The sequence below is a fragment of the Anoplopoma fimbria genome, chromosome 10 (assembly GCF_027596085.1).
Source record: "Anoplopoma fimbria isolate UVic2021 breed Golden Eagle Sablefish chromosome 10, Afim_UVic_2022, whole genome shotgun sequence".
NCBI lineage: Eukaryota > Metazoa > Chordata > Actinopteri > Perciformes > Anoplopomatidae > Anoplopoma > Anoplopoma fimbria.
In genome coordinates, this window is record NC_072458.1 from 2,083,367 (window position 1) to 2,107,588 (window position 24,222).

General features: G+C 41.3%; 1 protein-coding gene across 1 annotated transcript; it reads left to right on the forward strand.

Annotated features, from left to right (window-relative positions):
* The first annotated feature begins 286 nt into the window (after positions 1 to 286).
* dnah3 (dynein axonemal heavy chain 3) lies at positions 287 to 23,464 on the forward strand. The gene is made up of 62 exons (XM_054606530.1): positions 287 to 324; positions 986 to 1,087; positions 1,204 to 1,381; positions 1,555 to 1,630; positions 1,730 to 1,898; positions 1,999 to 2,191; positions 2,416 to 2,611; positions 2,758 to 2,883; positions 3,619 to 3,814; positions 3,927 to 4,106; positions 4,206 to 4,336; positions 4,427 to 4,532; positions 4,632 to 4,810; positions 4,991 to 5,175; positions 5,377 to 5,500; positions 5,742 to 5,895; positions 6,004 to 6,148; positions 6,315 to 6,526; positions 6,672 to 6,763; positions 7,176 to 7,290; positions 7,474 to 7,590; positions 8,159 to 8,338; positions 8,440 to 8,576; positions 8,762 to 8,963; positions 9,144 to 9,236; positions 9,499 to 9,609; positions 9,724 to 9,838; positions 9,929 to 10,127; positions 10,297 to 10,405; positions 10,556 to 10,669; positions 11,632 to 11,808; positions 11,948 to 12,039; positions 12,155 to 12,374; positions 12,487 to 12,621; positions 12,762 to 12,873; positions 13,036 to 13,277; positions 13,506 to 13,606; positions 13,731 to 13,836; positions 13,954 to 14,083; positions 14,166 to 14,399; positions 14,496 to 14,599; positions 14,686 to 14,980; positions 15,114 to 15,293; positions 15,373 to 15,496; positions 15,594 to 15,750; positions 15,835 to 15,986; positions 16,186 to 16,844; positions 16,922 to 17,087; positions 17,206 to 17,422; positions 17,515 to 17,697; positions 17,808 to 18,006; positions 18,128 to 18,641; positions 18,752 to 20,379; positions 20,539 to 20,764; positions 20,849 to 21,093; positions 21,276 to 21,392; positions 21,540 to 21,697; positions 21,984 to 22,151; positions 22,284 to 22,426; positions 22,540 to 22,744; positions 22,859 to 22,996; positions 23,111 to 23,464. Exons 1-62 carry the CDS (start codon positions 307 to 309, stop codon positions 23,462 to 23,464), a joined length of 12,135 nt encoding a protein of 4,044 aa, XP_054462505.1. The 5' UTR covers positions 287 to 306.
* The last annotated feature ends 758 nt before the right edge of the window (positions 23,465 to 24,222 follow it).

A 24,222-nucleotide genomic window follows, 5' to 3' on the forward strand; every position in this document is an offset into this window, starting at 1 on the left:
TAGGCCCCGCCCACCACAGAGCGGAGGTTCTTTTGACAGTGACAGGGTGATCGGGTTACCATGGAGACGCTCCTGGATGAGATCAACAGCGTTTCAGTTTACGGCAGCGAGAGGCCGTTGAGTCAGTTGAAATGAATGAAATGGTTACCGGTGCAACGGACTTCAACGGTAGGGACCAACGTGTCATTCTGACGTTTGTTTACTCTTTAACTGTTAGATTATGATATTTATATATATATATATAAAAGTCTGTCTTATTTATTATTTATATTGTTTCTCTTTCACAGACGTAAAAAGCTGAAGAAGATGGAGCGGCTCCAACAGGTGACGTAGACCTATGTGGCTAATGCTAACTAGCATCCTCATGAGACTAGCTGAGTATTGAACTACAGCTTCATAGGCTAGGGCTGCAGTTAACAATGTTAATGTATGGGCTGATTCTGAAATGCTCTTCTCCTTTATTCTGCATGCATGCACTTTAAAGGCACATGTGTGTTTATCATATCTAGAAAAGTATTGTAATTAAGAAATACAGAGTTCACTAATAGCTTTGGAATAAACAACCTTGTATATTACAAAAATAAGGATTTCATTGTTGAATTTAAGGTGCAAAATAAAGTCAAACAAAAGTGTCCGTGGTTACACAGGTGACAAGGTTACAAGGTTTGTTTATTGTCATTGTAGAACACATTACATTATTACATTATTACATTATTACATTACAGTCATTTAACAGACGCTTTTATCCAAAGCGACTTACAGTAAGTGTATTCAACATAGGTATTCAAGAGAACTACTAGTCACCAGAAGTCATAAGTGCATCTCCTTTCTTAAACAAGCATCTAAAAGCATAAACCAGAGAAAAAGTACAGAAACAAACTAATATGAATACAATAAGTGCAACAAACTAATACGAATACAATAAGTGCTAGGGTTTCTTTGTTTGTTTGTGTTTCAACCCTCACTACGTCTGTCTGAACTACAGATGGAGGATGACTCTATCTACAATATGAGTCAGAGCAAAGGATATCCTGTTCCCCCACCTTTGCCCATGGCTTGTAATGCAGAACCATCAGAACTGTATCAAGTAAGACTATGAGTCACTGTGTCATGTAAACAAGTGCTTTAGAGAAACTAGTATAACACAATAACCTTTATGCTACCATACATCATTTTAACATTCAAGTTGTTATTTTACCCCAGATAGTCTTGAGACACAGTCATCACCCACCCATCCTCCAGACCAATTCTTGGACACTAGCAGTTCCCTTTAAAGAGCAACTTCACCACCGTACTCCCAGTGAGTCTATTGGAAATAACTACAGTCCACGGGCCCAGGACCTCAAGATTATTAAACTCCAGCACAGACGACACACTGTCCGTCAATCCTTGACAAAAGCAGCAGGGCTATGTATCCTTGCATGCTCCTCTTACAACAAAACCTGCTTTTTTTGACGAAGGGAAGCCTGTCTGAAACTATCTACGTTTGCAATGTTCTTTCCTTTTTAAAAAAAATCTGATTACAATTTAAAATGTGCTCTGGAAACTTCTCAGAATGGATTTTGATCTTAATCAGACTTTTAGCATCAACCCCACCTGGAAGGAAACAAACAATGTCAACAAGAAGAAGGTTAATTTGCCTTTAAAGCAACACATTTCAACAATAGCTTATCTTTTATGATGGTCTTTTTCTTGAAGCACTTCATCTGATTTGTTCATGCTTTCACAGGGATAGATCTTCTCATGCTTCACTCTCACCTAGGCAAAAGTCTAGATCAAGAAATGTTTGCACTTCCAGCAGCCGACCCATGAGTCCTAAAGAGCAGCTGGACATCATGCAAAGCCAAGAGGAGAAGATGAGGGCCATGCAGACAGAACCTAAGGAGAGAGACCTGGAAGCAAGTATCAATTATTCAGTAATGAGCATAAAGTTGCTGATTAGAATCTTTTGAATCTCCTTTTTCTGACACATTGTTAATCTTAACTTTTCTCACACAGAGGTATGTATACTATATCAACACTGGTGTCCCCAGCTCTTTGCTGGCATCCCAGCCAAGCCAGCAGATGATAAACATCATGCGCCTGCTGCCTCCTGAAACTGAGGATAGTAGTAAACGCCTCCAAATGATGAGGGCAAACATGGAAGAAGAGGTCAAAAGAGAGTATTACCTCAGTCTCAAGGAGAGCATAGGTATAAAACAATAAAGTGTTAGTGAATCATTAATGACAGTATTTCTTTATTTGGACATTATAAACATACATTAGTACTTGATTTTATGAATTTTATGGTCTGACCAAAACAAACTCAGAACTCAACATAAAATAAAGATGTTAATTAATATTTTTGCTTGCTTTGAAAATTAAATTTGGTCAATCTGTTCACTCTATTTCGTTTTCCATGTGGTTTCTTGTCAGTGGACTACATTCTGATGGACCCATCTGAGTGCCAGAGACTGTCCATATCCAGCATCCCCAAGCCTTTTCCCAGGAGGGTGATCCGTGCGCCAGTGCCTTGGGCAACAAGTTACAAGGAGGTCCACATGTGGCAAAGCCAACATCTGTTTACTGTCAGTCATATTATGGTCCTACTGCAGGATGTCTGGCTAAACAGGTAATACAGAAGTGTGCCTTACGGTACATTTATTGAGAGTTCAAATATATTTTACATATTCAATCAAATCTTTCTAAGCAGTCTGAACATCAGCTCCCTTAAATAATAGATACAAAGATGAATAAATAGATCAAATCTTATTTCAGCTTCTCATCCTTGAGATTTATCCGACTGGAAGATCTTTTCTCAGCCAGCCTCCCTCTCCTGCCATCTGAGTTTGAAGAGTTTGTCAAGAGACAGTGCCAAACCACAAGAGATGAACTGGTCCAAAAGTGAGTACTGCCAACTTGCCAGGCTGCCTCAAACCAGCCAGTCTTTCAGTGTGACTATATGTGATGTCCAGACTTAATTATTGTAGTATGTCCTTTCATCGGCTTGTAGGTCTACAGTATGTACACAACCAAGAGAGCTAATCCTGTTGTACGCGCAGTCTCATATTACCACCTTGTCCACTTTGTCAGACCCATGTCAGGCTGCCTTTCAGGGTATTGCTTTACACACTGCTTTACTTTAGGATTCCAATGCATCCTTTGTTGCGTGCCTGTCGTATAGCCTGATAGACTATATAGCAGCCATGTAGGAATGCTGACTACATGACTGAAATATGAGCCAGTGCAATTTGTAGAAACTAGCTTCTATTTGTTTATTTCTATGTTAGGAATTTGCACCTGCTTGGATACCATTATTCTGCAGTTACTCAGTCTCCAATGCCAGCCAAACTGGATCCACAGGGCGTAATGTGTCTCTATGGGGTTGTGTAAATGGCAACAAGAACCAGGGAATAAATAAAGCATATAATATCTGCAGTAACTAGTGCTGTCAAATGGAAAACTGTGCAGAAAGCACTTCAGGTATTTTATTATCACACATGCTCTTAGAAGCGGAATACGATTACAGCAGTGAGACGATTTATGACCGCAAGTGTTATGTGACATAAAAAAACCCAAAGCTTTGATATTAAACAAAAACAAATAGCTAAAACTGAACTCACATTTCTCTTCTTTCAGGTGGCTGCCTCACTGTGCTTCACTCATTGACACCTTCAAGGACCTGTGGTTGCCCCTCATACCCCAGAGTGAGCAGGAGGCTCCAGTTAGTGTCCAGGAGTTCTTCAGCTGTGTGGCTGCTCTCATGTCATTGCAGCTCCGAAGCTTGGTTATAGAATCATTGCAGGACCTGTTATTTTTCTTCACTAAATATGAGGTTCGGACGAAATTTGTAGTTGTTAATTCTTTTCTGAACACGTTATGATAGTCTTTGGATTCGTGTGAGAGGAATACCTGAATCTACTGTTACTGTGTTCTATGTTCTTCAGGACGGCAATGACTTTGGCGAGGTGTTTGATGAGATGAAGTATGTTCAGTCTCAGGTTCTGCTGGTTGAGCTAAGGGTGAATGAGTCTCACATTGACTTTAGTCCAAGCTTTCAGGAATGTTGGGAACTCATCCACAGAGCCTTCATGGAAATCATCAAGAGTGCTGAGATGCTCCAAAGGGTACAGTATTTTCTTAGCACCACAAACTTTGATAATCTAATTTCTTTAATTTTTTTATACAACAACGAATATAATCTGTGACTGAAATGCTTCTGCCAGGTGGAATGTAACCTCTTTCCTGATATAAAGTACTTGGACCTACGGACCGTTAGTCCTAATGAGTCGTTGGTTACAAACCTAATCAACAAAGCCAAAGACGTGTTCCACAAGAACATCGTGGGACCTAAGAAGTAACGACGCATGTTGAATTTATACCTTTCAACTACTCTGATGTACTACCAAGTGTAGCGGAGCTGCTAATACTACATCTTATTCTTCAGGTATTTGAGCGTATATCAGAAATACAGCGATCTACTGGACCATACAGCAAAGCAGGAAATCTCAGCCTTTCTTACAGAAATGCACTCGTTAGAAGGATTTAGAGAGGTAATTAAACCTTTCCATCTAAACTCTACACTGAACAGTTTCTGTTTTCAGTTGGTCTTTGCTTTCTACCAAGTTCTCTCTCCCTTTTTCAATCCTCAGAAAATTGAGGGCATTAATCACTTATGGACGGAGATTGCCTCACTGCATGTCACGGTGCCCTTGTCCATGTTTTGTCTGTATGCTGGCAAGCTGAATGATGACCTGTGTGACCGTGCTGAGAGACTGAAAGACATGATCATCATGTTTGAAGTGGAGGAGAACCGAGAGCTTAATAAGGGGTGAGGAGAAACCGCCTCCTCCTCCTTAAACTTTTCTAACATGGAACATAACAGCAGAAAGTGACAGATAAATTCTATATCTATTTTTATTCTTTATTTAGTTTAAACAGCAAATCAGCTATATGTTTACTTCCATTTTAAAAGAGAGAATGTCAACTACAAGCTAACATTCTTTCCCAGGATCTGTCAAAAGTATGAGGAGATTACAGAGACCATCAGAAGCACCCCAGAAACCACAGAGGAGTTGGTGTCTCTCAATCAGTACATTAAAAAAACCAGTGATGTGACCACTCACAAGCTGTTAGATGAGATTGAAGAGGCAGCATACCGCCTCAGCTTCCTCCTGGACTATGCCACTCTACCCTGTATGTGAAACCTCATGGTATTTGCAATTACGGTCAGAAGAATCGACATGTAATTTACACATTTAGTACCATTCAGTAGATGACATTCTTTTTAATTGTCCTTTATCTGTGTAACTAAACCTAGGCCATATCCACATGTTAAAAATGTTATCATACAATATATAAATCTTTTTTTGCCTATTTTTTTCTTTCTTATTCTAGCTGATGACTTGAGGCTGAACTCCTGTGTTTTCCAGTGGCCCAATCAGATCCTGACTGAGCTTGAAGACAGCAAGACTCATCTGGCCACCATGAAAGGACAGGCTCAGGACTGTCTCCAAACAAGGTTAATAAACACTTTTCACACTTTTTGGCTTCAAGAATTGCAGTAAATTCAAACTAAGATTTTAAAACATCCCTTTGCATTAGGCTAAAAGTCACTGACATCTATAGGAACAACTGCTTTAAGAATACCAGCCTCTTTCCCTAACTGTTCAGAAAGTATGTCAGTCTTCTATGATGCACCAAACTAACTATAGTGTCTCCAAAGCTAAATGAAAACTGTTACCTCCCCTTTATTATCTCAGGATATTAAATTTTGACCAGAGGCTGCAGGATGTGGACAAGGAGATACGGGCCTTTAAGAAAAAGGAAGTGATGAACATGGAGGAGATGAAAAACAATGTGAGAAATCTCACTGAAATCACTGCCAACCTGGAGTCTGCTCTCACTGAACTAGAGGTAAAAGATGTTTTGGACACCACAAATACGAACATGGTTATGCTTTTGATTTCTAAGCTAAGATACCCAAGCAATACTGAATATGTTTGTACCACTGATATTCTACAGGATATCAACAATGAGCAGACTTTGTTGGAAAGGGAACAGAGCCAGTTCCCATTGCTCCAAACTCTGATAGCTGACAAACAGCCATATGAACAGCTCTGGAACACAGCACTAAACTTTCAGAGCATGTCAGAAGAGTTGATGAATGGTATGTGACTCACACTGGGAGATTTTTTTCAGTATCTCATAGCTACTGTGTGACTGCATTTAAAAACCTCTGGCACAAATAACAAATAATGGCACACAGCAAGGGAGAGCATGATGCACAGCTGTTTTCACATTGGTGTGCTTCCTTTTTTTCATTTAACTCCTAGGTCCTTTCCTAAAGCTGGATGCTGAGAAAATCTCTGATGAACTTGACGTAATGTGGAGAACCACACATAAACTGACTAAGTCTTTCTCTAATCTTCCTGGGCCTTGTCGAGTGGCCAAAAGCTTCAAAAGCAAGATAGACGAGTTCAAGCAGCACCTGCCCATCCTGAAGACCATCTGTAACCCCGGCATCAAAGACCGTCACTGGGAGACGGTCAGCTGAATTTCTGTTTTAGTTTCTTTAGATCACCTGACAGAAATCCCGTGTCAGATTCACTTTGTAAGGACCAAGTGTCCTGTTTCTCCTGTGATCCCTGGAGATGTTGTGAATAATTTACCACACCTTTGTCTGTCTACAGATTAGCAGCATTGTTGGCTTTGCTGTCAAACCGGATGTGAGCAGCACACTGCTAAACATGTTGGAGCTGGGGCTTTCAAAGTTCTCTAATAAGTAAGACACTCTACTGAAATTACACTGTGTTGGACAACATACAAGGAGCAAAATGAATGTTCTGTGTTAAAAGAAAAAAACATGGCTTGTATGGAAAAGTAACCCCATGAAATTTTTTTACCAATGTCAGAAAGTGATGTTAGTATTCATCCACGCCGACAACAGCCGTGGCCGGAGGCCTGAAGGTTGTTTAGAATTGATAGAATTTGGTTGTCAATGGTCAAAGTCACTGACCACAACAAAACACCCTTTTGGCCATAACTCAATAATTCACATGTTAATTATTACAATATCACACAAATATCTAACAGGATAAAATGATTAAGTGATGATATTGTGGCCAGTCGTGGATGTAATATGCTCGGGGACATACAACCTCGAGGCAGTAATTCTAGTTTTACTTCCGTCCTAGGCTGGAAGAGATCGGAGCATCGGCTAGTAAGGAGTACTCTCTGGAAAAATCCATGAAGAAGATGAAAAGTGAATGGGATGAGCTCCAGTTCTGTTTCACTCCATACAGAGATACAGTATGACAAACACGTATATAATCACAATGCTTTCACTTAAAAGTCATTGTAACTTCCTCCAAAGAATTACATCGTCAATGTTGAAATGTTACAAGAAATTGACATGTTGGTAATATTGCTGTCACTGTCTTAAACTCTTTTTGCCCATGCAGAAATTGACACCATTTTTATATTACATCATAGGGTACCCATATTGTGTCAGCAGTGGATGACATCCAAGTGCTTCTTGATGACCACATAATTAAGACACAGACAATGCGAGGTTCACCTTTCGTTAAGCCAATTGAGACTGAATGTAAGGTAAGACATGACATGTCACTCTTGGTCGCCTTTTGACTTTAGGAATGTATATGAAAGTCAAGGAGCCATCATACATAAATTAGTTTGTGTGGTTTTGGAAGTCTGTGTGCACCTCTGCCAACTAAAGCCACAAAAGTCACTCATGTTTGCAATACGGGGTCGCCTGAGCAGATGGATATGCAAGCACAATTTCATGCCAGAACAAGTAAGAAAATTGCTTGTTCTGCATAAACACAAACTCAACTGTGCCACTCTATTCACCTGTGGAAGTGGCTTTGTCATAAAATTACCATAAAAGACTTGAAACAACCAGTTTTAGGAATGCAGGATACTATTATCATATAAAACACAGAAATCTTCTGGATCCAAATATATTTTATGGACTAGGTTATCTTATTTTTCCTTTTTGGGGCTTCTTGTTTTTAGTCATTCATTTATTTAGAATGAGGATTTTGTAGGATTGTTGTTGCATTTTGTAAACTATACTTACTTAGCGTTTAACTATGAGACACAACAATAGATCGTTTTTGCTGTAATTCTGTTATTCTCTTCATTACTTTCGATCTAGGAATGGGAGGACAAGCTGCTGAGTATGCAGGACATCCTAGACTCCATGTTGAAGTGTCAAGCTACTTGGCTCTACCTTGAACCCATCTTCAGCTCTGAGGACATCATTGCCCAGATGCCTGAGGAGGGACGCAAGTTTGGCATTGTGGACGGCTACTGGAAGGATATCATCGCTGAGGCGGTAAAAATTTTCTTGAAACAAAACTTCTTGTTTAGGTTTGCTTAAATTGACTCTCGCGCACAACGCTTCACCATGGTGCCTTTGTGATTTCACTGGTCCAGGTCAAGGATACACATGTGCTGGTGGCTACAGGTCAGCCTAACATGCTGGAACGGCTACAGGAGTCCAATGTGTTTCTAGATGACATCCAAAAAGGCCTCAATACCTACCTGGAAAAGAAGAGGCTCTATTTCCCAAGGTTTTGACCACTAGTACTATACTTAATAGTACATTATAATGATAAAATTTAAATTAGGGAGGTTAAAAATGTACTTACAAAAGAGAACACTTTCATTCTGCTTAAAAACATTACAGACACACACATGACACAGTGAGGGTTTTGTTTTGTTTCATCTCTCCTCTTCATCTACATCATATTTCCAGGTTCTTCTTCCTGTCCAACGACGAGCTGCTGGAGATCCTCTCACAAACTAAAGACCCATTGTGTGTGCAGCCTCACCTGAAAAAGTGCTTTGAGGGTATCGCCAAACTGGAGTTCACTAAGGACACAGAGATCGTTGGCATGATCAGCTCAGAGAAGGAGACTGTGACCTTCACAGAAAAGATTATTCCAGCTCAAGCCAAGGTATAGAACAGACAGTGTTTTTATACAGTTTGTTGTAGTTGTATTATATATGTTTATATTAAATTAATATATAAGTATGTATGGTATCTATTTTATATTCTTATATTGCTTAACAAATTTAACTTTGTTTGCCATAACAGAGTGGAAGTATATGATGGACTGTTTCACTTTGATTTTTAGGGAATGGTAGAGAAGTGGCTGCTGCAGGTGGAGAACCTAATGCTGAGGAGTGTTCGACATGTCATCCATAAAGGAGTGATGCAGTATTCAGAGGTATCTGGGTATATAACTTTGTTTTTGAATCTGTGATGAATTTGACTGACAATAGATGTCGACAAGTCATGGCTAAACTGGGGAGTGGATTTAATTGTTATTATTTTTATTAAACCATCAATCAGTTCTTTGGAGCCGTATTATAAAGTAGGATGATAAAAGAAAATCATTATTATCATTACCAATAATTTGTGTTCAGATAGGTATAAACAGTGTAAAAACATTTTCTTTACTGTGTAACATTTTATCTCTTGTGCTGTAGTTGCCCAGGAAGAAGTGGGTGTTGCAGTGGCCTGGCCAAGTTGTCATTTGTGCCTCCTCCATCTTTTGGACAGCTGAAGTATCTGAAGCCATTCAGACCAACTCACTGCCTGTCAGTACATCCACTGCTAACGTCCACAAAAAGAGACAACTTTTAAGCCCAAATTTGACATGATCAATACACTGTAGTCTAACCTGCTGACTGATTTTTGGATTCCACCTAAAGGCCTATGTGGAGAAATGCAACGCTCAGATTGCTGACATTGTGGAGCTGGTGCGTGGGAAGCTGCCAGGAGGGGCAAGGATGACCCTCGGCGGTCTTACTGTTATAGATGTTCATGGTAATATAGCTGCTCTTTTAAAGGGATGAAATATGATCTCTTGATTACATGTAGCTAGCAGAAAATCTCAACGCTCTTTCCCTCTACTAGCTAGAGATGTTGTTGCAAAACTGGCAGAGGACCGCATCTCCTCGCTGAATGACTTTGCATGGATTTCTCAGCTGCGTTACTTCTGGGAGGATGGAGAAGTGATGCTGCGCATGATCACTACTTGCTTGAAATATGGCTATGAATATCTGGGCAATTCCGCCCGTCTTGTCATTACACCGCTTACTGACCGCTGCTACAGGTAACTTACAGTCTGTGATCCCATATTATGGTCTATGTATGGAGAGCTGCAAAATACAATATTATAGTACAAATTAGATTTTAACATACTGTACCTTCTAATGTTGATGTCAAAAGTTGTGGAGTTCTTTCACTGCATTATGATTTCAATTACCTTTGTGCTACACCAGAACTCTAATGGGGGCTTTGAAGTTAAACTTGGGGGGAGCTCCTGAGGGTCCTGCCGGCACTGGCAAGACTGAGACCACAAAAGATCTGGCAAAAGCTTTGGCAAAACAGGTAGACCAAAATGGTTTTCAGTTAAACACTGATCTGCATTTTATTTGTGTTTTATTTCTTAATAATGACATTAATACTGCATTTGTGGTTTCTGCACATCTGCAAATGTCTGCAATTTCACGTATGTCATCTCGTCTCGTCTCATTGTAGTGTGTGGTGTTCAACTGCTCCGATGGTCTGGACTGCAAGGCCATGAGTAAGTTCTTCAAAGGACTGGCACAATCCGGAGCTTGGGCCTGCTTTGATGAGTTCAATCGTATTGAGGTGAACACCCAACCTTTGTTATACTGGTCACATCTGTGTATATCTATGAAATCACATGCCTCAAATACCCAATCTGCTTTAACTTAATAGTAGCTCATGTTTCATGATCAAATAGTCTAGTAATATCAAGTTTAAAATTGGTTTGTGTTGTTTTTGTTACAATGTTAATAATAAAACTTATATTGTAAACTTAAATACTCTCAGATAAAGAATCAAGTTAAGTCATTGTAGTTTTCAAAGCAAGTTTGCACAACCACATAACGAAAAAATATATATTTTTTCGTCCACCACAGACACCTATCTACATTTTGATCATTTGCAACTCAGCAGGATACAGAGGACTGCTTTTGATTTTTTGGGATTATTTGAATACACTTTAAAATGTCTCAACAGAGGATAATTGACGGATTGCAACACATACAAAGCTGCTGCTAGAGGTTTAATAAAAAAAAAAATAATTGCTGAATATAACCATGCATTGCACTAATTTGTATTATAGACTCAAGTACAAGCACCTTTTAATATATCAGAACATTCATAATTCTATATCCTGACTTGTGCTCTCTCATCCTCTATTGTGAAAAATGTACCATGTAAAAAGTAGGCACATTACATTTTTTTAAACACATGGGATTGAGTGTTTTGTATCCAAGCAATAAGATGGCAAACATACCTGCACTTATGTTGTTGTTTCAGTGTTGTTTGGCTGTTTGAATGCAAATAAAAGCAAATTTACAGCTAATAGCTCCCACTTGAGGAGAATAGTTAGCCTGCAAAATGTAAGCTTGTGAGTGAGTCCATTTAAATAGGGCACAGTTTCATCTTAAAATTACATAAATATAAATAAATATAATAAAAAATTGGCCTGATGATAATAAATATAATATATTGTTATTACTCACGCACAATTACTTTAAAATTTGTTCACATAGTTACTCATTAAGTGTTTGTGTGTTTCACAGGTGGAGGTTCTCTCTGTGGTGGCTCAGCAGGTCTCCTGCATACAACAGGCCATTGCCAGAGATCTGAAGACCTTCCTGTTTGAGGGGACGGAGCTGTCACTCAACCCAACCTGCTCTGTGTTCATCACCATGAACCCTGGTTATGCTGGCAGGGCTGAGCTCCCTGACAACCTTAAGGTACGTCCCTTTAGCACTATAGCATATTCTAAAACATCACTCAACAGAGCTATATCTGATGATGAGAAGAAGTGGTAAAAGTGTAAAGACAGAATATGATGCTGGAACGAGATATACACCGGTCAATCCTGTCTTGTAGGCTCTTTTTCGTACGGTGGCTATGATGGTGCCAGACTATGGTCTCATTGGAGAAATCTCATTGTACTCCATGGGCTTCATTGAATCTCGCAGGTATGTATTTATGATGTCCTGGACAAAAAAATCATTTTAGTGGGTATATTTTTCCTGGGCTAGATTCAGCTTACGGTTGGTTCCTTCACCAAGCCTCACACATTTCAAATTCCAGTCTGGCCGGGAAGATCGTGGCCACCTACCGCTTGTGTTCCGAGCAGCTGTCGTCCCAACACCACTATGACTATGGTATGCGAGCTGTGAAGTCTGTGCTGACTGCAGCAGGGAATCTGAAGCTGAAGTACCCTGAGGAGAACGAGAGTGTGCTGTTGCTCAGAGCGCTGATGGACGTCAATATGGCCAAGTTTCTGGCACAGGATGTGCCACTGTTTCAGGTGACAGATTTTGAAGCAAATACAATAGGAATTTTATAGTATTTGTTTTTTCTGTGTATGGATCAATTGGTTTACTAATTATTCAGTTTTGTTCTCCCTCTGCTGCCCACAGGGTATCATCTCTGATTTATTCCCAGGGGTAGTCCTTCCAAAACCAGACTATGATCTTCTCCTCAATGCTCTTAATGAAAACATTGCTAAGCTCAAACTCCAGTCCGTCCCATGGTTCATTGGCAAAATTATTCAGGTACCAATGAGGACTTGTAAAAAATGTTTGCTTAATTGTTTTCGACCATTTCACAGTGTTGCCAAGCAATGCAACTGTGTTGAAACGGTATACTTACACCAGTTAAATATAATAAGACTTTGATTTATGATGATGTGTAGGTGTATGAGATGATGTTGGTGCGCCATGGCTTCATGATAGTAGGAGACCCTCTAGGAGGAAAGACTTCTGCATATAAAGTTCTTGCTGCTGCCCTTGGAGACCTTTATGAAGGTTGGTATTTCAATAAATATTTATCTTTTGTTGCACTGTGTTGTTTTTTTGTTTGTTTTGTTTTTAATCATAAATTGACCCCTAGCAAGCCATTAGCAAATATATGATTCGGTTTCAGTTTTGATTTCTAAGAGTTTGTTCTCTCTCATTTCACTTTTTCAGCCAAGTTGATGGAGGAGTTTGCTGTGGATTTCTGCATTATCAACCCCAAGGCCATCACCATGGGCCAGCTGTATGGCTGCTTTGATCCAGTCAGCCATGAGTGGTCTGATGGAGTACTGGCCACCTCCTACAGGGATCAGGCGATCTCCACCTCAGAAAATCGACAATGGATCATCTTTGATGGGCCCATTGATGCTGTCTGGATTGAGAACATGAATACTGTGCTGGATGACAACAAGAAGGTACAGGCCACTTTGATGCTTTACTCGCTGTAGTTTGTTTCTTACTGCTGCTGTGAAATGTTAACAATTAGTTGGTCAATTGCTTGTTGCTTTTAGTGAAACATTTTGATCCACAAGTTATCTCAACGAATTAATGAAATTTAGTGCAGACATTCATAGTTTTTGTAAAGGATTTACATTAGATTTACAGCCTTTAAATAGGATGCCTCTGTCTTGTTCATCCTCCAGCTTTGTCTGATGAGTGGTGAGATTATCCAGATGAGTAGCAAGATGAGTCTGATCTTTGAAACTGCTGACCTGGAACAAGCCTCTCCAGCTACCGTCAGTAGGTAAGTAACAGACAGAAGCTGCACCAGCAACTGTAATATACAGTGTAAATATAGAAAGCACACATTTTTAAAGTCAGGAAAAGTTACTGTATTGTGGTTTTTGAGTGTAACCATCTGCTTAAAGGTGTGGTATGATCTACATGGAACCTCAGCAGCTGGGCTGGTCTCCTCTCAGAGATTCCTACATGAACACACTGCCTGAAAGCCTGAGCAGTGAACATAGAGAACTGGTGAGCTCATAAACATGCATGTCTGATTTGGCTCACTGATGGACAGCTTTTGGCACTTTATATCCTTTATGAAGTCTTATAAAGGATATTATACCTCTTTGATCTTTTGTCCCACAGATAGTAGACCTGTTTGATTGGCTAGTTAAACCCTGTCTGGACTTCATAGACAGGGAGTGTCGCTTTGTGGTTCAAACATCTCCCATTCACTTGGCCTATAGTCTAATGAAGTTGTACACCTGCTTGATGGGTTAGTAAGAATTACATTTATTAACCATTTATACATGTTTCTTTTTATCACTGTATGTGTTAACATTCCTGTCTATACCCAGATGAAATTTCTGCGTCAGGAGCCGATGACACCCAGATGTCCAGCCAGCAGATAACCATGTGGCTGCAGGGTCTGTTCCTATTCGCCGTTGTATGGACTTTGGGTGGAACCATCACTGGGGACAGTCGTAAGAAGTTTGATGTCTTCTACCGCAATCTGATCATGGGCATGAACGACAAGCACCCTCGGCCTAAGACTATCAAACTCAAAAAGGACAAAATCTTCCCTGAGAGAGGTCACAAAATTGATTTACATATATAGTTAATGTACCAATTAAATAACCTGCTTCTTAAACATTTGTAATGCCTGACGTTTACTTATTGTTTTTCAGGCAGTGTTTATGACTACTACTTTCATAAGGATGGACAAGGACATTGGAATATATGGACTGATTCAATCTCAATTGAAGAAAATGCCATTCCAGCTGCAGCCAATGTGAGTGTGTTTATATCAAGTTAACTGCTGATAAAGAGGCCACTGTGAATGTCCATATTCACCAAAACTCTGCTTAACCTCACCAGGTGTCAGACCTCATCATCCCAACTATGGAGACAGCGCGTCAGCTTTTTTTCCTGCGTACCTACCTGGCACATGAAATACCCATGATGTTTGTTGGGCCCACTGGCACTGGCAAATCTGTCATCAACAAAAGCTTCTTGGTTAAGCTGCCTAAAGAGCATTACACACCAAACTGTATCAACTTCTCTGCCCGAACCTCAGCGAATCAGACCCAAGATATCATCATGGCCAAGCTGGACCGAAGAAGGAAGGGCGTGTTTGGACCACCTGTGGGAAAGAAGTGTATCATCTATGTTGGTAAAAAATAGACACAAATACAACATAATCACATGCTGTTGGGTTTAAGGTGGATCGTTGAGTGTTTAATATTCACTCATGTCATTCACTTTTCACGTACAAATTGGCCGTTATTGTTATTTCCTCTACATAGATGATCTGAACATGCCAGCGAAAGAAATCTATGGCGCCCAACCCCCAATTGAGCTGTTAAGACAGTGGATTGACCATCATCACTGGTATGACAAGAAGGACACCTCCAGAATAAACATAGTGGACGTGCTGTTCATGGCTGCAATGGGGCCTCCTGGTGGTGGGAAAAATGACATTACAGGTATGTTTGAAATAATCCTATATTATCATTTCATTTAAAAAAGCAGCAGGCCAAATTGACAAAATGTTTCAAATGCTAGGCCGCCTCACCCGCCACTTGAATGTCATCTCAATTGATTCCTTTGATGATGAAACACTGACAAAGATATTCAGCTCCATTGCTGACTGGCACTTCAGCAAGGGCTTTGATGCTTCTTTCTACAGGTAACTTGTCAAATATGTATTATAATGACAACCAGTGGTAGAAAGATTGAAATGGTCTTTGTCAGAAAGATTTACTGTTCTTTGATTTATGTCCAAGGCTAGGCAAGATCATGGTCCAGGCCACCATGGCAGTCTATAAGGACACCATGGACAGCTTCCTCCCCACACCGTCTAAGTCCCACTACATCTTCAACCTGCGAGACTTTGCTCGAGTGATACGGGGTGTGCTCTTGGCTCCACATACACACATGCAGGTAAGAGAAGAAACAATAGTGACATGTTTAAGTTAATTGTTCTGAATTGATCTCTTCCGCATGTTTCTTGGGTTTTCATGTCAGGAAGGAGACAAACTGATCCGCCTGTGGATCCATGAGGTCTATCGTGTTTTCTATGACCGACTCATTGACAACGAAGACAAGGAGACATTCTTTGGCATCGTCAAAGGGAGAACCTCAGACTTCTTTAAGCAGAGTGTGGATAAGGTACATATGTTATAAGTGCGCACAACATTTACATGCATAAAAGCATGCACAGCTGGCCTGACTGTCAACAAAGCATGGAGAGGCTCAAATGACAACACAGAGGAAGAATGATTAAGTTCTCTGCTCATGTAGAAATTACTCCACGGTCTTAATTAGTAGTGTCTGTGTTTACTCCCAAATCTCTCCTATTGTTTTTTAGCTTCTGAGCCATCTAAGCCCAGATGGCAAGGTAGCGGACGAGAGCATCCGTAGCTTGTTCTTCGGTGATTATGCCAAGCCTGATTCTGATGTCAAGGCCTACGATGAAATCACAGACATGTGTGCCTTACAAGAAGTGATGGAGTTCTACCTGGATGAGTTCAACAACTGCAGCAAGGCACCAATGTCCCTTGTGATGTTCAAATTTGCCATTGAGCACATTTCCCGCATCTGCCGTGTGCTGAAACAAGACAATGGCCACCTCCTGCTTGTTGGAATTGGCGGTTCGGGGCGTCAGAGCACCACTAAGCTGGGCACCTTCATCAATGATTACGTCCTGTCCCAGATTGAGTTGACCAAGAACTACAGCTTGTCGGACTGGCGTGATGACCTGAAGCGGATTATGGTTAAAGCAGGCATCGAGGGAAAGAACCTGGTGTTCCTGTTCAATGACAGCCAAATTAAGGATGAGGCCATGTTAGAAGACATCAACATGCTGCTTAACACTGGTGATGTGCCTAATATCTTTGCTGCCGATGAACGTGCTGAAATCATAGATAAAGTGCAGGGAATCGCCCGGCTTGAGGGCAAAAAGATTGATGCCACTCCGCTCTCGATGTACAATTTCTTCATTGACCGTGTGAAGGCTAACCTTCACATTGTGCTAGGTAGGCACCTTTACGTCTCCATTTTCTTTTTCTGAATAACGTTTTAGTAAGTAACTTTGAATTATTGTTTTCAACAGCCATGAGTCCTATTGGTGATGCATTTAGGAACCGTCTTAGGATGTTCCCCTCCCTTATCAACTGCTGCACCATTGACTGGTTCCACGCATGGCCAAACGATGCTCTGGAGATGGTGGCCCACAAGTTCCTAGAGGATGTGGAAATGGAATCTGATATCAGACTGGAGTAAGGACATAAAAAGGATGCCAAAAAGTAGTACTCGTTCCTGCTGATTAAAAGTGGCATGGACTTAATTTGCATCTAGAACTGTGTAGTATGCCCACATTGTTTTCTGTGATCTCAGGGTGGTGGAGATGTGCAAGACCTTCCAGACAAGTGTCAGAGACATGTCTGTAAGGTACTTCTCCAGATTGAGGAGACACAACTATGTCACACCCACCTCCTACCTTGAACTCATCCTCACTTTCAAGACTCTGCTCAATTTAAAGAGGGATGAAGTGGATACTGCGAGGAACCGCTACATCATTGGTCTCCAGAAACTGGAGTTTGCTGCCTCTCAGGTGATGCTCCCTGTGACACAAATATCTCCTTGAATGTGACCTTCTTTGTCTGAAGAAATATATGCTATAGAAACATCATACTATGTCCACAGGTGTCAGTGATGCAGGAGGAGCTGACAGCCTTGCAGCCAGAGCTCATCAAGACCTCAGCTGAAACAGATAAGATGATGGTCAAGATAGAAGGCGAAACCGTGGAGGTGGACGCTAAGAAAGAACTTGTGTCTGCTGATGAGAAAGTTGCTAATGATGCAGCAGCTGCAGCCCAAGCCATAAAGGTATTAATGTATTTTAAGAGATATGACATATTTTGCCAGTGCAAAATGTCCATAATATTTTTGTGTTTAAATCTATTTATGTATTTAGACACTGATTGTTTTTCTTTCAGGATGAGTGTGAGGGAGATTTGGCAGAAGCGATGCCTGCATTGGAGGCTGCCCTGTCAGCCTTGGACACATTAAAACCTTCAGACATTACAGTAGTTAAGTCTATGCAGAACCCACCAGGTCTAGTAAAACTAGTCATGGAGTCCATCTGTATCATGAAGGGCATTAAACCCGAGAGAAAACCTGATCCTAGTGGCTCAGGTGAGAGCACAACTTTGACTGAATTATTTTTACATCATTCTCTTTGAAAAAGGTTTATATTGTACTTTTGAAAATATGAGATATGATAACAGCATCACTATTTCATCAAAATATGTTTTAGGTAAGATGATTGAGGACTACTGGGGACCCTCAAAGAAGCTCCTTGGAGACCTGAAGTTTTTGGAGAACCTAAAAGCCTACGACAAAGACAACATTCCTGCCCCGAACATCAAGAAAATCAGAGACAAGTTTGTCGACAACCCTGAGTTCCAGCCCTCTATCATTAAAAATGTCTCCTCGGCTTGTGAGGGTCTCTGTAAATGGGTGCGAGCAATGGAAGTGTATGAGCGTGTATCCAAAGTGGTAGCCCCAAAGAAGGAGAGACTAAAGCTGGCTGAGGATGAGCTGGCTGTACAGATGGAAATGTTGACAGTGAAAAGAGCCGAGCTGAAAACAGTGGTGGACAGACTGCAGAGCCTGAACGATGACTTGGCAGCCATGATTAAAAAGAAGAAAGAACTGGAAGACAACATTGAATTATGTTCTCAGAAGCTGATCAGGGCAGAGAAGCTGATTGGAGGACTGGGTGGGGAGAAGGACAGGTGGACAGAGGCTGCAAGGCAGTTAGGGATTAGGTAAACCAGAAGATACATATACTGTATACTAATCCTAACAGTAAGTCATGATGTGTGGTATGCCTGAAGTTTGATATTGATCAGATTGGTACTATGTTTCCCCTCTGCAGATACATCAACCTGACAGGTGACATACTCCTCTCAGCGGGAACTGTATCTTACCTTGGGGCATTTACTGTAGACTACCGTATAGAGTGCCAGGAGCAGTGGCATATTCTGTGCCAGGAGAAGAAAATCCCCTGCTCCGAGGACTTAACCCTCAGCAACACTCTGGGGAACCAGGTGTCCATCAGGGCTTGGCAGATTGCTGGTCTGCCAGTGGACTCCTTCTCCACAGACAATGGTATCATAGTGTTTAGCTCCCGTCGGTGGCCCCTAATGATTGACCCTCAAGGTCAAGCCAACAAGTGGATCAAGAACATGGAGAAGGCAAATAAACTTGCCGTCATCAAAATGTCTGATGGAAACTATGTAAGGGTTTTGGAGAACTGCATCCAGTTTGGAACCCCAGTTCTTTTGGAGAACGTCGGAGAGGAACTTGATCCAGTACTTGAGTCTTTGTTGTTGAAGCAGACCTTCAAACAACAGGGTGTGGAGTATATGAAAATAGGGGAGAATATTGTGGAATATTCTAAAAACTTTTTGTTCTACATGACCACTGGACTGAGGAACCCTCACTATCTCCCAGAGGTGGCTGTAAAAGTCTGTCTGCTGAACTTTATGATCACGCCACAAGGCCTCCAGGACCAGCTTTTAGGGATTGTAGCAGCCAAAGAGAAACCTGAGCTAGAAGAAAAGAAGAACCAGCTCATCCTGGAGAGTGCTGCCAACAACAAGCAGCTCAAGGAAATCGAGGATAAGATCTTAAAAGTGCTCTCCTCCTCAGAGGGGAACATCCTTGAGGATGAAACCGCCATTAAGGTCTTGTCATCCTCCAAAATCCTCTCAGAAGAGATCTCAGAGAAGCAAAAAATTGCCAGTGTCACAGAGAAAGAGATTGATGACACCCGCATGGGTTACCGTCCCGTGGCCGAGCACTCCTCCATTATGTTTTTCTGCATCTCAGAATTGGCCAACATCGAGCCTATGTACCAGTACTCCCTGACCTGGTTCATCAATCTCTACCTGTATTCCATTGCCCAGAGCGTGAAGAGCGACGATGTAGAGGAAAGGATCAACAACATTGTTGAGCACTTTACCCTCAGCATCTACAATAATGTGTGCCGCTCGCTTTTTGAGAAGGATAAGCTGCTTTTCTCCCTGCTGCTAACAGTAGGCATCATGCAGGGTAAAGGCCGGATTGACGACCAAGTCTGGCGCTTCCTTCTAACAGGAGGCATTGCTCTGGATAACCCTTACCCCAACCCTGCTCCAGAGTGGCTGTCTGACAAATCGTGGTCTGAAATCGTCAGGGCGTCCAAACTTCCAAACCTGGATGGTCTCTTTGAACATGTCCAAGACAACGTGTCAAAATGGAAGAAGCTCTATGATTCAGGAAAGCCCCATAAGGACCAGTTACCTGACCAGTGGAGTAAGTTGGTGGGGATGGACAGAATGGTAGTAATCAGGTGCTTCAGGCCAGATAAAATGGTTCCAGCAGTGCAGGATTTCATAGCGGACAACATGGGACAGGCTTACATTGAACCGCCGACCTTTGACCTGGCAGGGAGTTACAAAGACTCCCACTGCTGCTCTCCTCTCATCTTTGTGTTGTCACCAGGATCTGATCCAACTGCAGGTGATTAATCAAAGTCTTGTGACATTTTAACATACGATAGCCCCGAACCATCTAGTCAAACTGTAATCTAGAAACAGACACAGAGGGAAACTTGGTTCAGAAGTGACTTGTGGTTTTATGTTTGGATGACAAAAGTTCCTTATTGAATCGTTTCTTCAGGTCTGCTGAAGTTTGCTGATGACCTAGAAATGGGGGGCAGTAAGACCCAAACCATTTCTCTCGGACAGGGACAAGGACCCATAGCAGCTGTGATGATTGACAAAGCCATCAAAGACGGTACCTGGGTGGTGCTGCAGAACTGCCACCTGGCCACCAGCTGGATGCCTGCTCTGGACAGGATCTGTGAGGAAACCATCACCCCAGAGAATACTCATCCTAACTTTAGGTAACAGACTCTACCCAGCCATTGAGCTTAACACAAACGTGTTCGATAAAGACGATAAAGGCAAGTATCTTTTCCTCTCCGCAGGTTGTGGTTAACCAGTTATCCATCCGACAAGTTCCCAGTCAGTATCCTGCAGAACGGGCTGAAGATGACCAATGAGCCTCCGAAAGGAATTAGAGCCAACCTGCTGCGCTCGTACCTGAGTCACCCCATCTCTGACCCGGACTTCTTTGTCAGCTCCAAGAAGCAGGTCATTTGGCAGAATTTCCTGTTTGGGCTCACTTTCTTCCACGCTCTAGTACAGGAGAGGAGGAACTTTGGACCTCTGGGTGAGACCTCTGTTGGAACCTTGTGTGATGAAATGTCTTTTTGTTTACACTGAATCATTTTAATGTAAGGTGTTCATTTTGGTATTTAAATGTTTTCGTAGTCATTTCATATGTATTATTGTTAAATTATTCAAATGTTATGTAAAACAATCCTGTTGCGGTGTTTGTCCATTTTCTCTCAGGTTGGAATATTCCCTATGAGTTTAACGAGTCTGACCTGAGGATCAGTATGAGGCAGATCCAGATGTTCCTGGATGAGTATGAGGAGGTTCCAATGGAGGCCCTCACATACCTTACAGGTAAAAATCTATAGTCGTTAACACAGCATGACATTAATTATATTGCAAAAATAAAAATGTGTATTCAGTAGCAAAACTTCACAACAATCTGCTAGGATTTCAAATTTTAGTTTTTGCTTTAATGATCTCTTTTTCTTCTCTTCTCAGGGGAGTGCAACTATGGTGGCAGGGTGACCGATGACAAAGACAGGCGTCTGCTGATGTCACTTCTGTCCATCTTCTACAGTTCAGACCTGATAGAGCAGGAGTGCTACCACCTGTGTGAGGGAGACCTGTACTATGTCCCAGCTCATGGCCCCTATCAGGTACTGTCATCAGGTCAATCCCTAATTAATGCTTCAGTGTAAAAACTGCCTTTCTTCTTATGTCATTATGGGCAAAGTAAATACAGGCTTGCATTTTTAAAAAAACACAACAGCCTCACATTTCACTGACTACCCAGAGGAGGAGTGATGCGTTTGAGCTGGAATGAAATCTTGATCGTGTTTGGCCTAATGAGGCACCGTGTTGAAGATCACGGCTAGAATTAAAGTACTTTTTTAATCAACTTAAAAATAAATCTGTTTTCAAAAATTATTTTCTTTTTTCCAGACATATCTTAACTACATACGCAGTCTTCCAATTTGTGCCGATCCTTGTGTGTTCGGACTTCATAGCAACGCTGACATCACAAAGGATAACCAAGAGACCAATCAGCTCCTGGATGGAGTACTGCTGACTCTGCCCAGGCAGACGGGCGGCGGTGCCAAGTCTCCTCAGGTTTGCACTGCCTGTCTGAAGCACACACTTTTATTTCACACACTTGGCTTATGCTTATTTCTCTGAGGAAACACTACATGTAAATGTGCTGTCTTATATTCATGCTTTGTTTTGTCATATGTCTATTTTAAGGAAGTAGTAGATGAGCTTGCAGAGGACATTCTGTCTAAGCTGCCAGCAGACTTTGACATACAAATAGTGATGGATAAATACCCAGTCACGTATGAGGAGTCCATGAATACTGTTTTGAGGCAGGAATTAATCCGCTTTAACAGGTAATAACAACATGTGCTGCTATGCAATTAAATATTAATGTTGGTTAGTTGTTGCTCAGTTTGTGCAGGACACACAATTAATACTTGATGACATTAATCTCCCCGCTTGACAGACTCACTCTTGTGGTGCGCGTCAGCTTGGTAAACATCCGTAAAGCTTTGAAGGGCCAGATCGTTATGTCTGCAGAACTTGAGAACGTCTTCAACAGTATGCAGGTGGGCAAGGTGCCCGCTATGTGGGCATCCAAGTCATACCCTTCTCTCAAGCCATTAGGGAGCTACGTGACTGATTTCTTGGCCAGGCTGCAGTTCCTACAAGTAAGAACTAGGATTGTTGTTGGTTTTAAAACGAATCTGGAGAATGGATTACATCGCATTTTTTTATTAAATATACTAATACCTATGCATATGCTTGGATGTCTGTCTTGACAGGATTGGATAGATGACGGCCCACCTACAGTCTTCTGGCTCTCTGGCTTCTACTTCACTCAGTCATTTCTTACTGGCGTTGCTCAGAATTTTGCCAGGAAGTACACAATCCCCATAGACTACATCGGCTTTGAATTTGAGGCATGTAATCATTTTTGTAACCTTTGTCAGTGTTTTTAGTCATATTCAATCATTATAATTGAATAATAATAGGAATATATAGGGTTGATATTCATGCTCTGAGTTTTGTTCCAGGTAACCAAAGAGGAGACCCACATGGATGAGAAACCAGAAGATGGGGCCTACGTTAAGGGTCTTTTCATGGAGGGGGCTCGCTGGGACAGAGAGAACATGGTCATTGGAGAGTCCCTCCCCAAGATTCTCTTTGACTCTTTACCCATCATCAAGCTCAGACCGGGAGAAATGTCAAAGTTTCAACATGAAAACATTTACGTTAGTCCGGTTTACAAAACGAGCGCCCGCAGAGGGACGTTGTCCACCACTGGACACTCCACTAACTACGTCATGAACATCGAGCTGCCCTCTGACAAACCACAGAAACACTGGATTAACCGCGGGGTGGCATGCCTCTGCCAGCTAGATGACTAAGACCTAGCATCAACTGATTCAATATTCAATATTGAACTATTAAAACACTGTAAATGCCAAATAAATGAATGTGTTTGTATGCCAAAGAAGCACAGACATAAACTGAAACAAGTAGAGTTCTTCAGCTTGGTTGAAAGCAGAGATTGATAACAATGACCAAAATCTCCAAAAAGTTTCATCTTGGATGACTATGAAGTCTTGGAGGACCCAATTGTTGCATATCCAGCGGGATTTATTGGGAATGGAGTTTTTGGTTTTTTGGGGAGATTTATTGTCCGTAGAGTCCAGATATTTACGTTAGATTACAGCATTACATTTCCTCTGATAATTCAAGACAATTGACTCCTAAAGTTTTAAACCTAACCCAGAGTTCATTATATATACTAGCTTTGAGCTACACGGTAAAAATGCGGAGAATGTATCTTAAAACTGATTTCAGTCAAAGGGCTAGGAACTGGTAGGATTGCATTATGCAAAGAGCTGGTACTGATATGTATTTGCACTATGATGCACTTTAATCAACATTTCTAGTTTCCATATGGCTCTCTTGTTTCAGAAGTTATTACAAACATGTATTACTTAAAACATTTATTACTTATCAACATAAGACCAAACAAGTGGAAATTGTCAATATTTGCAGTTCTCTCTCAGCTCAGCAGTGTGTTCTGAAGGCAAACACTAGATGGCAGCAAAGGCAAACCAGTATTTGACGGGTCTGAACTGGTACCCACAATGAGAAGGTCTACTCACTACGTCCT

What these genes read in the sequence shown, in the direction of transcription:
- dnah3 (XM_054606530.1), top strand. An exon ending in CTTACTGACCGCTGCTACAG is followed by an intron (nt 10,128 to 10,296) that starts GTAACTTACAGT and finishes GTGCTACACCAG; the next exon opens with AACTCTAATGGGGGCTTTGA. An exon ending in AGCTCCCTGACAACCTTAAG is followed by an intron (nt 11,809 to 11,947) that starts GTACGTCCCTTT and finishes CCTGTCTTGTAG; the next exon opens with GCTCTTTTTCGTACGGTGGC.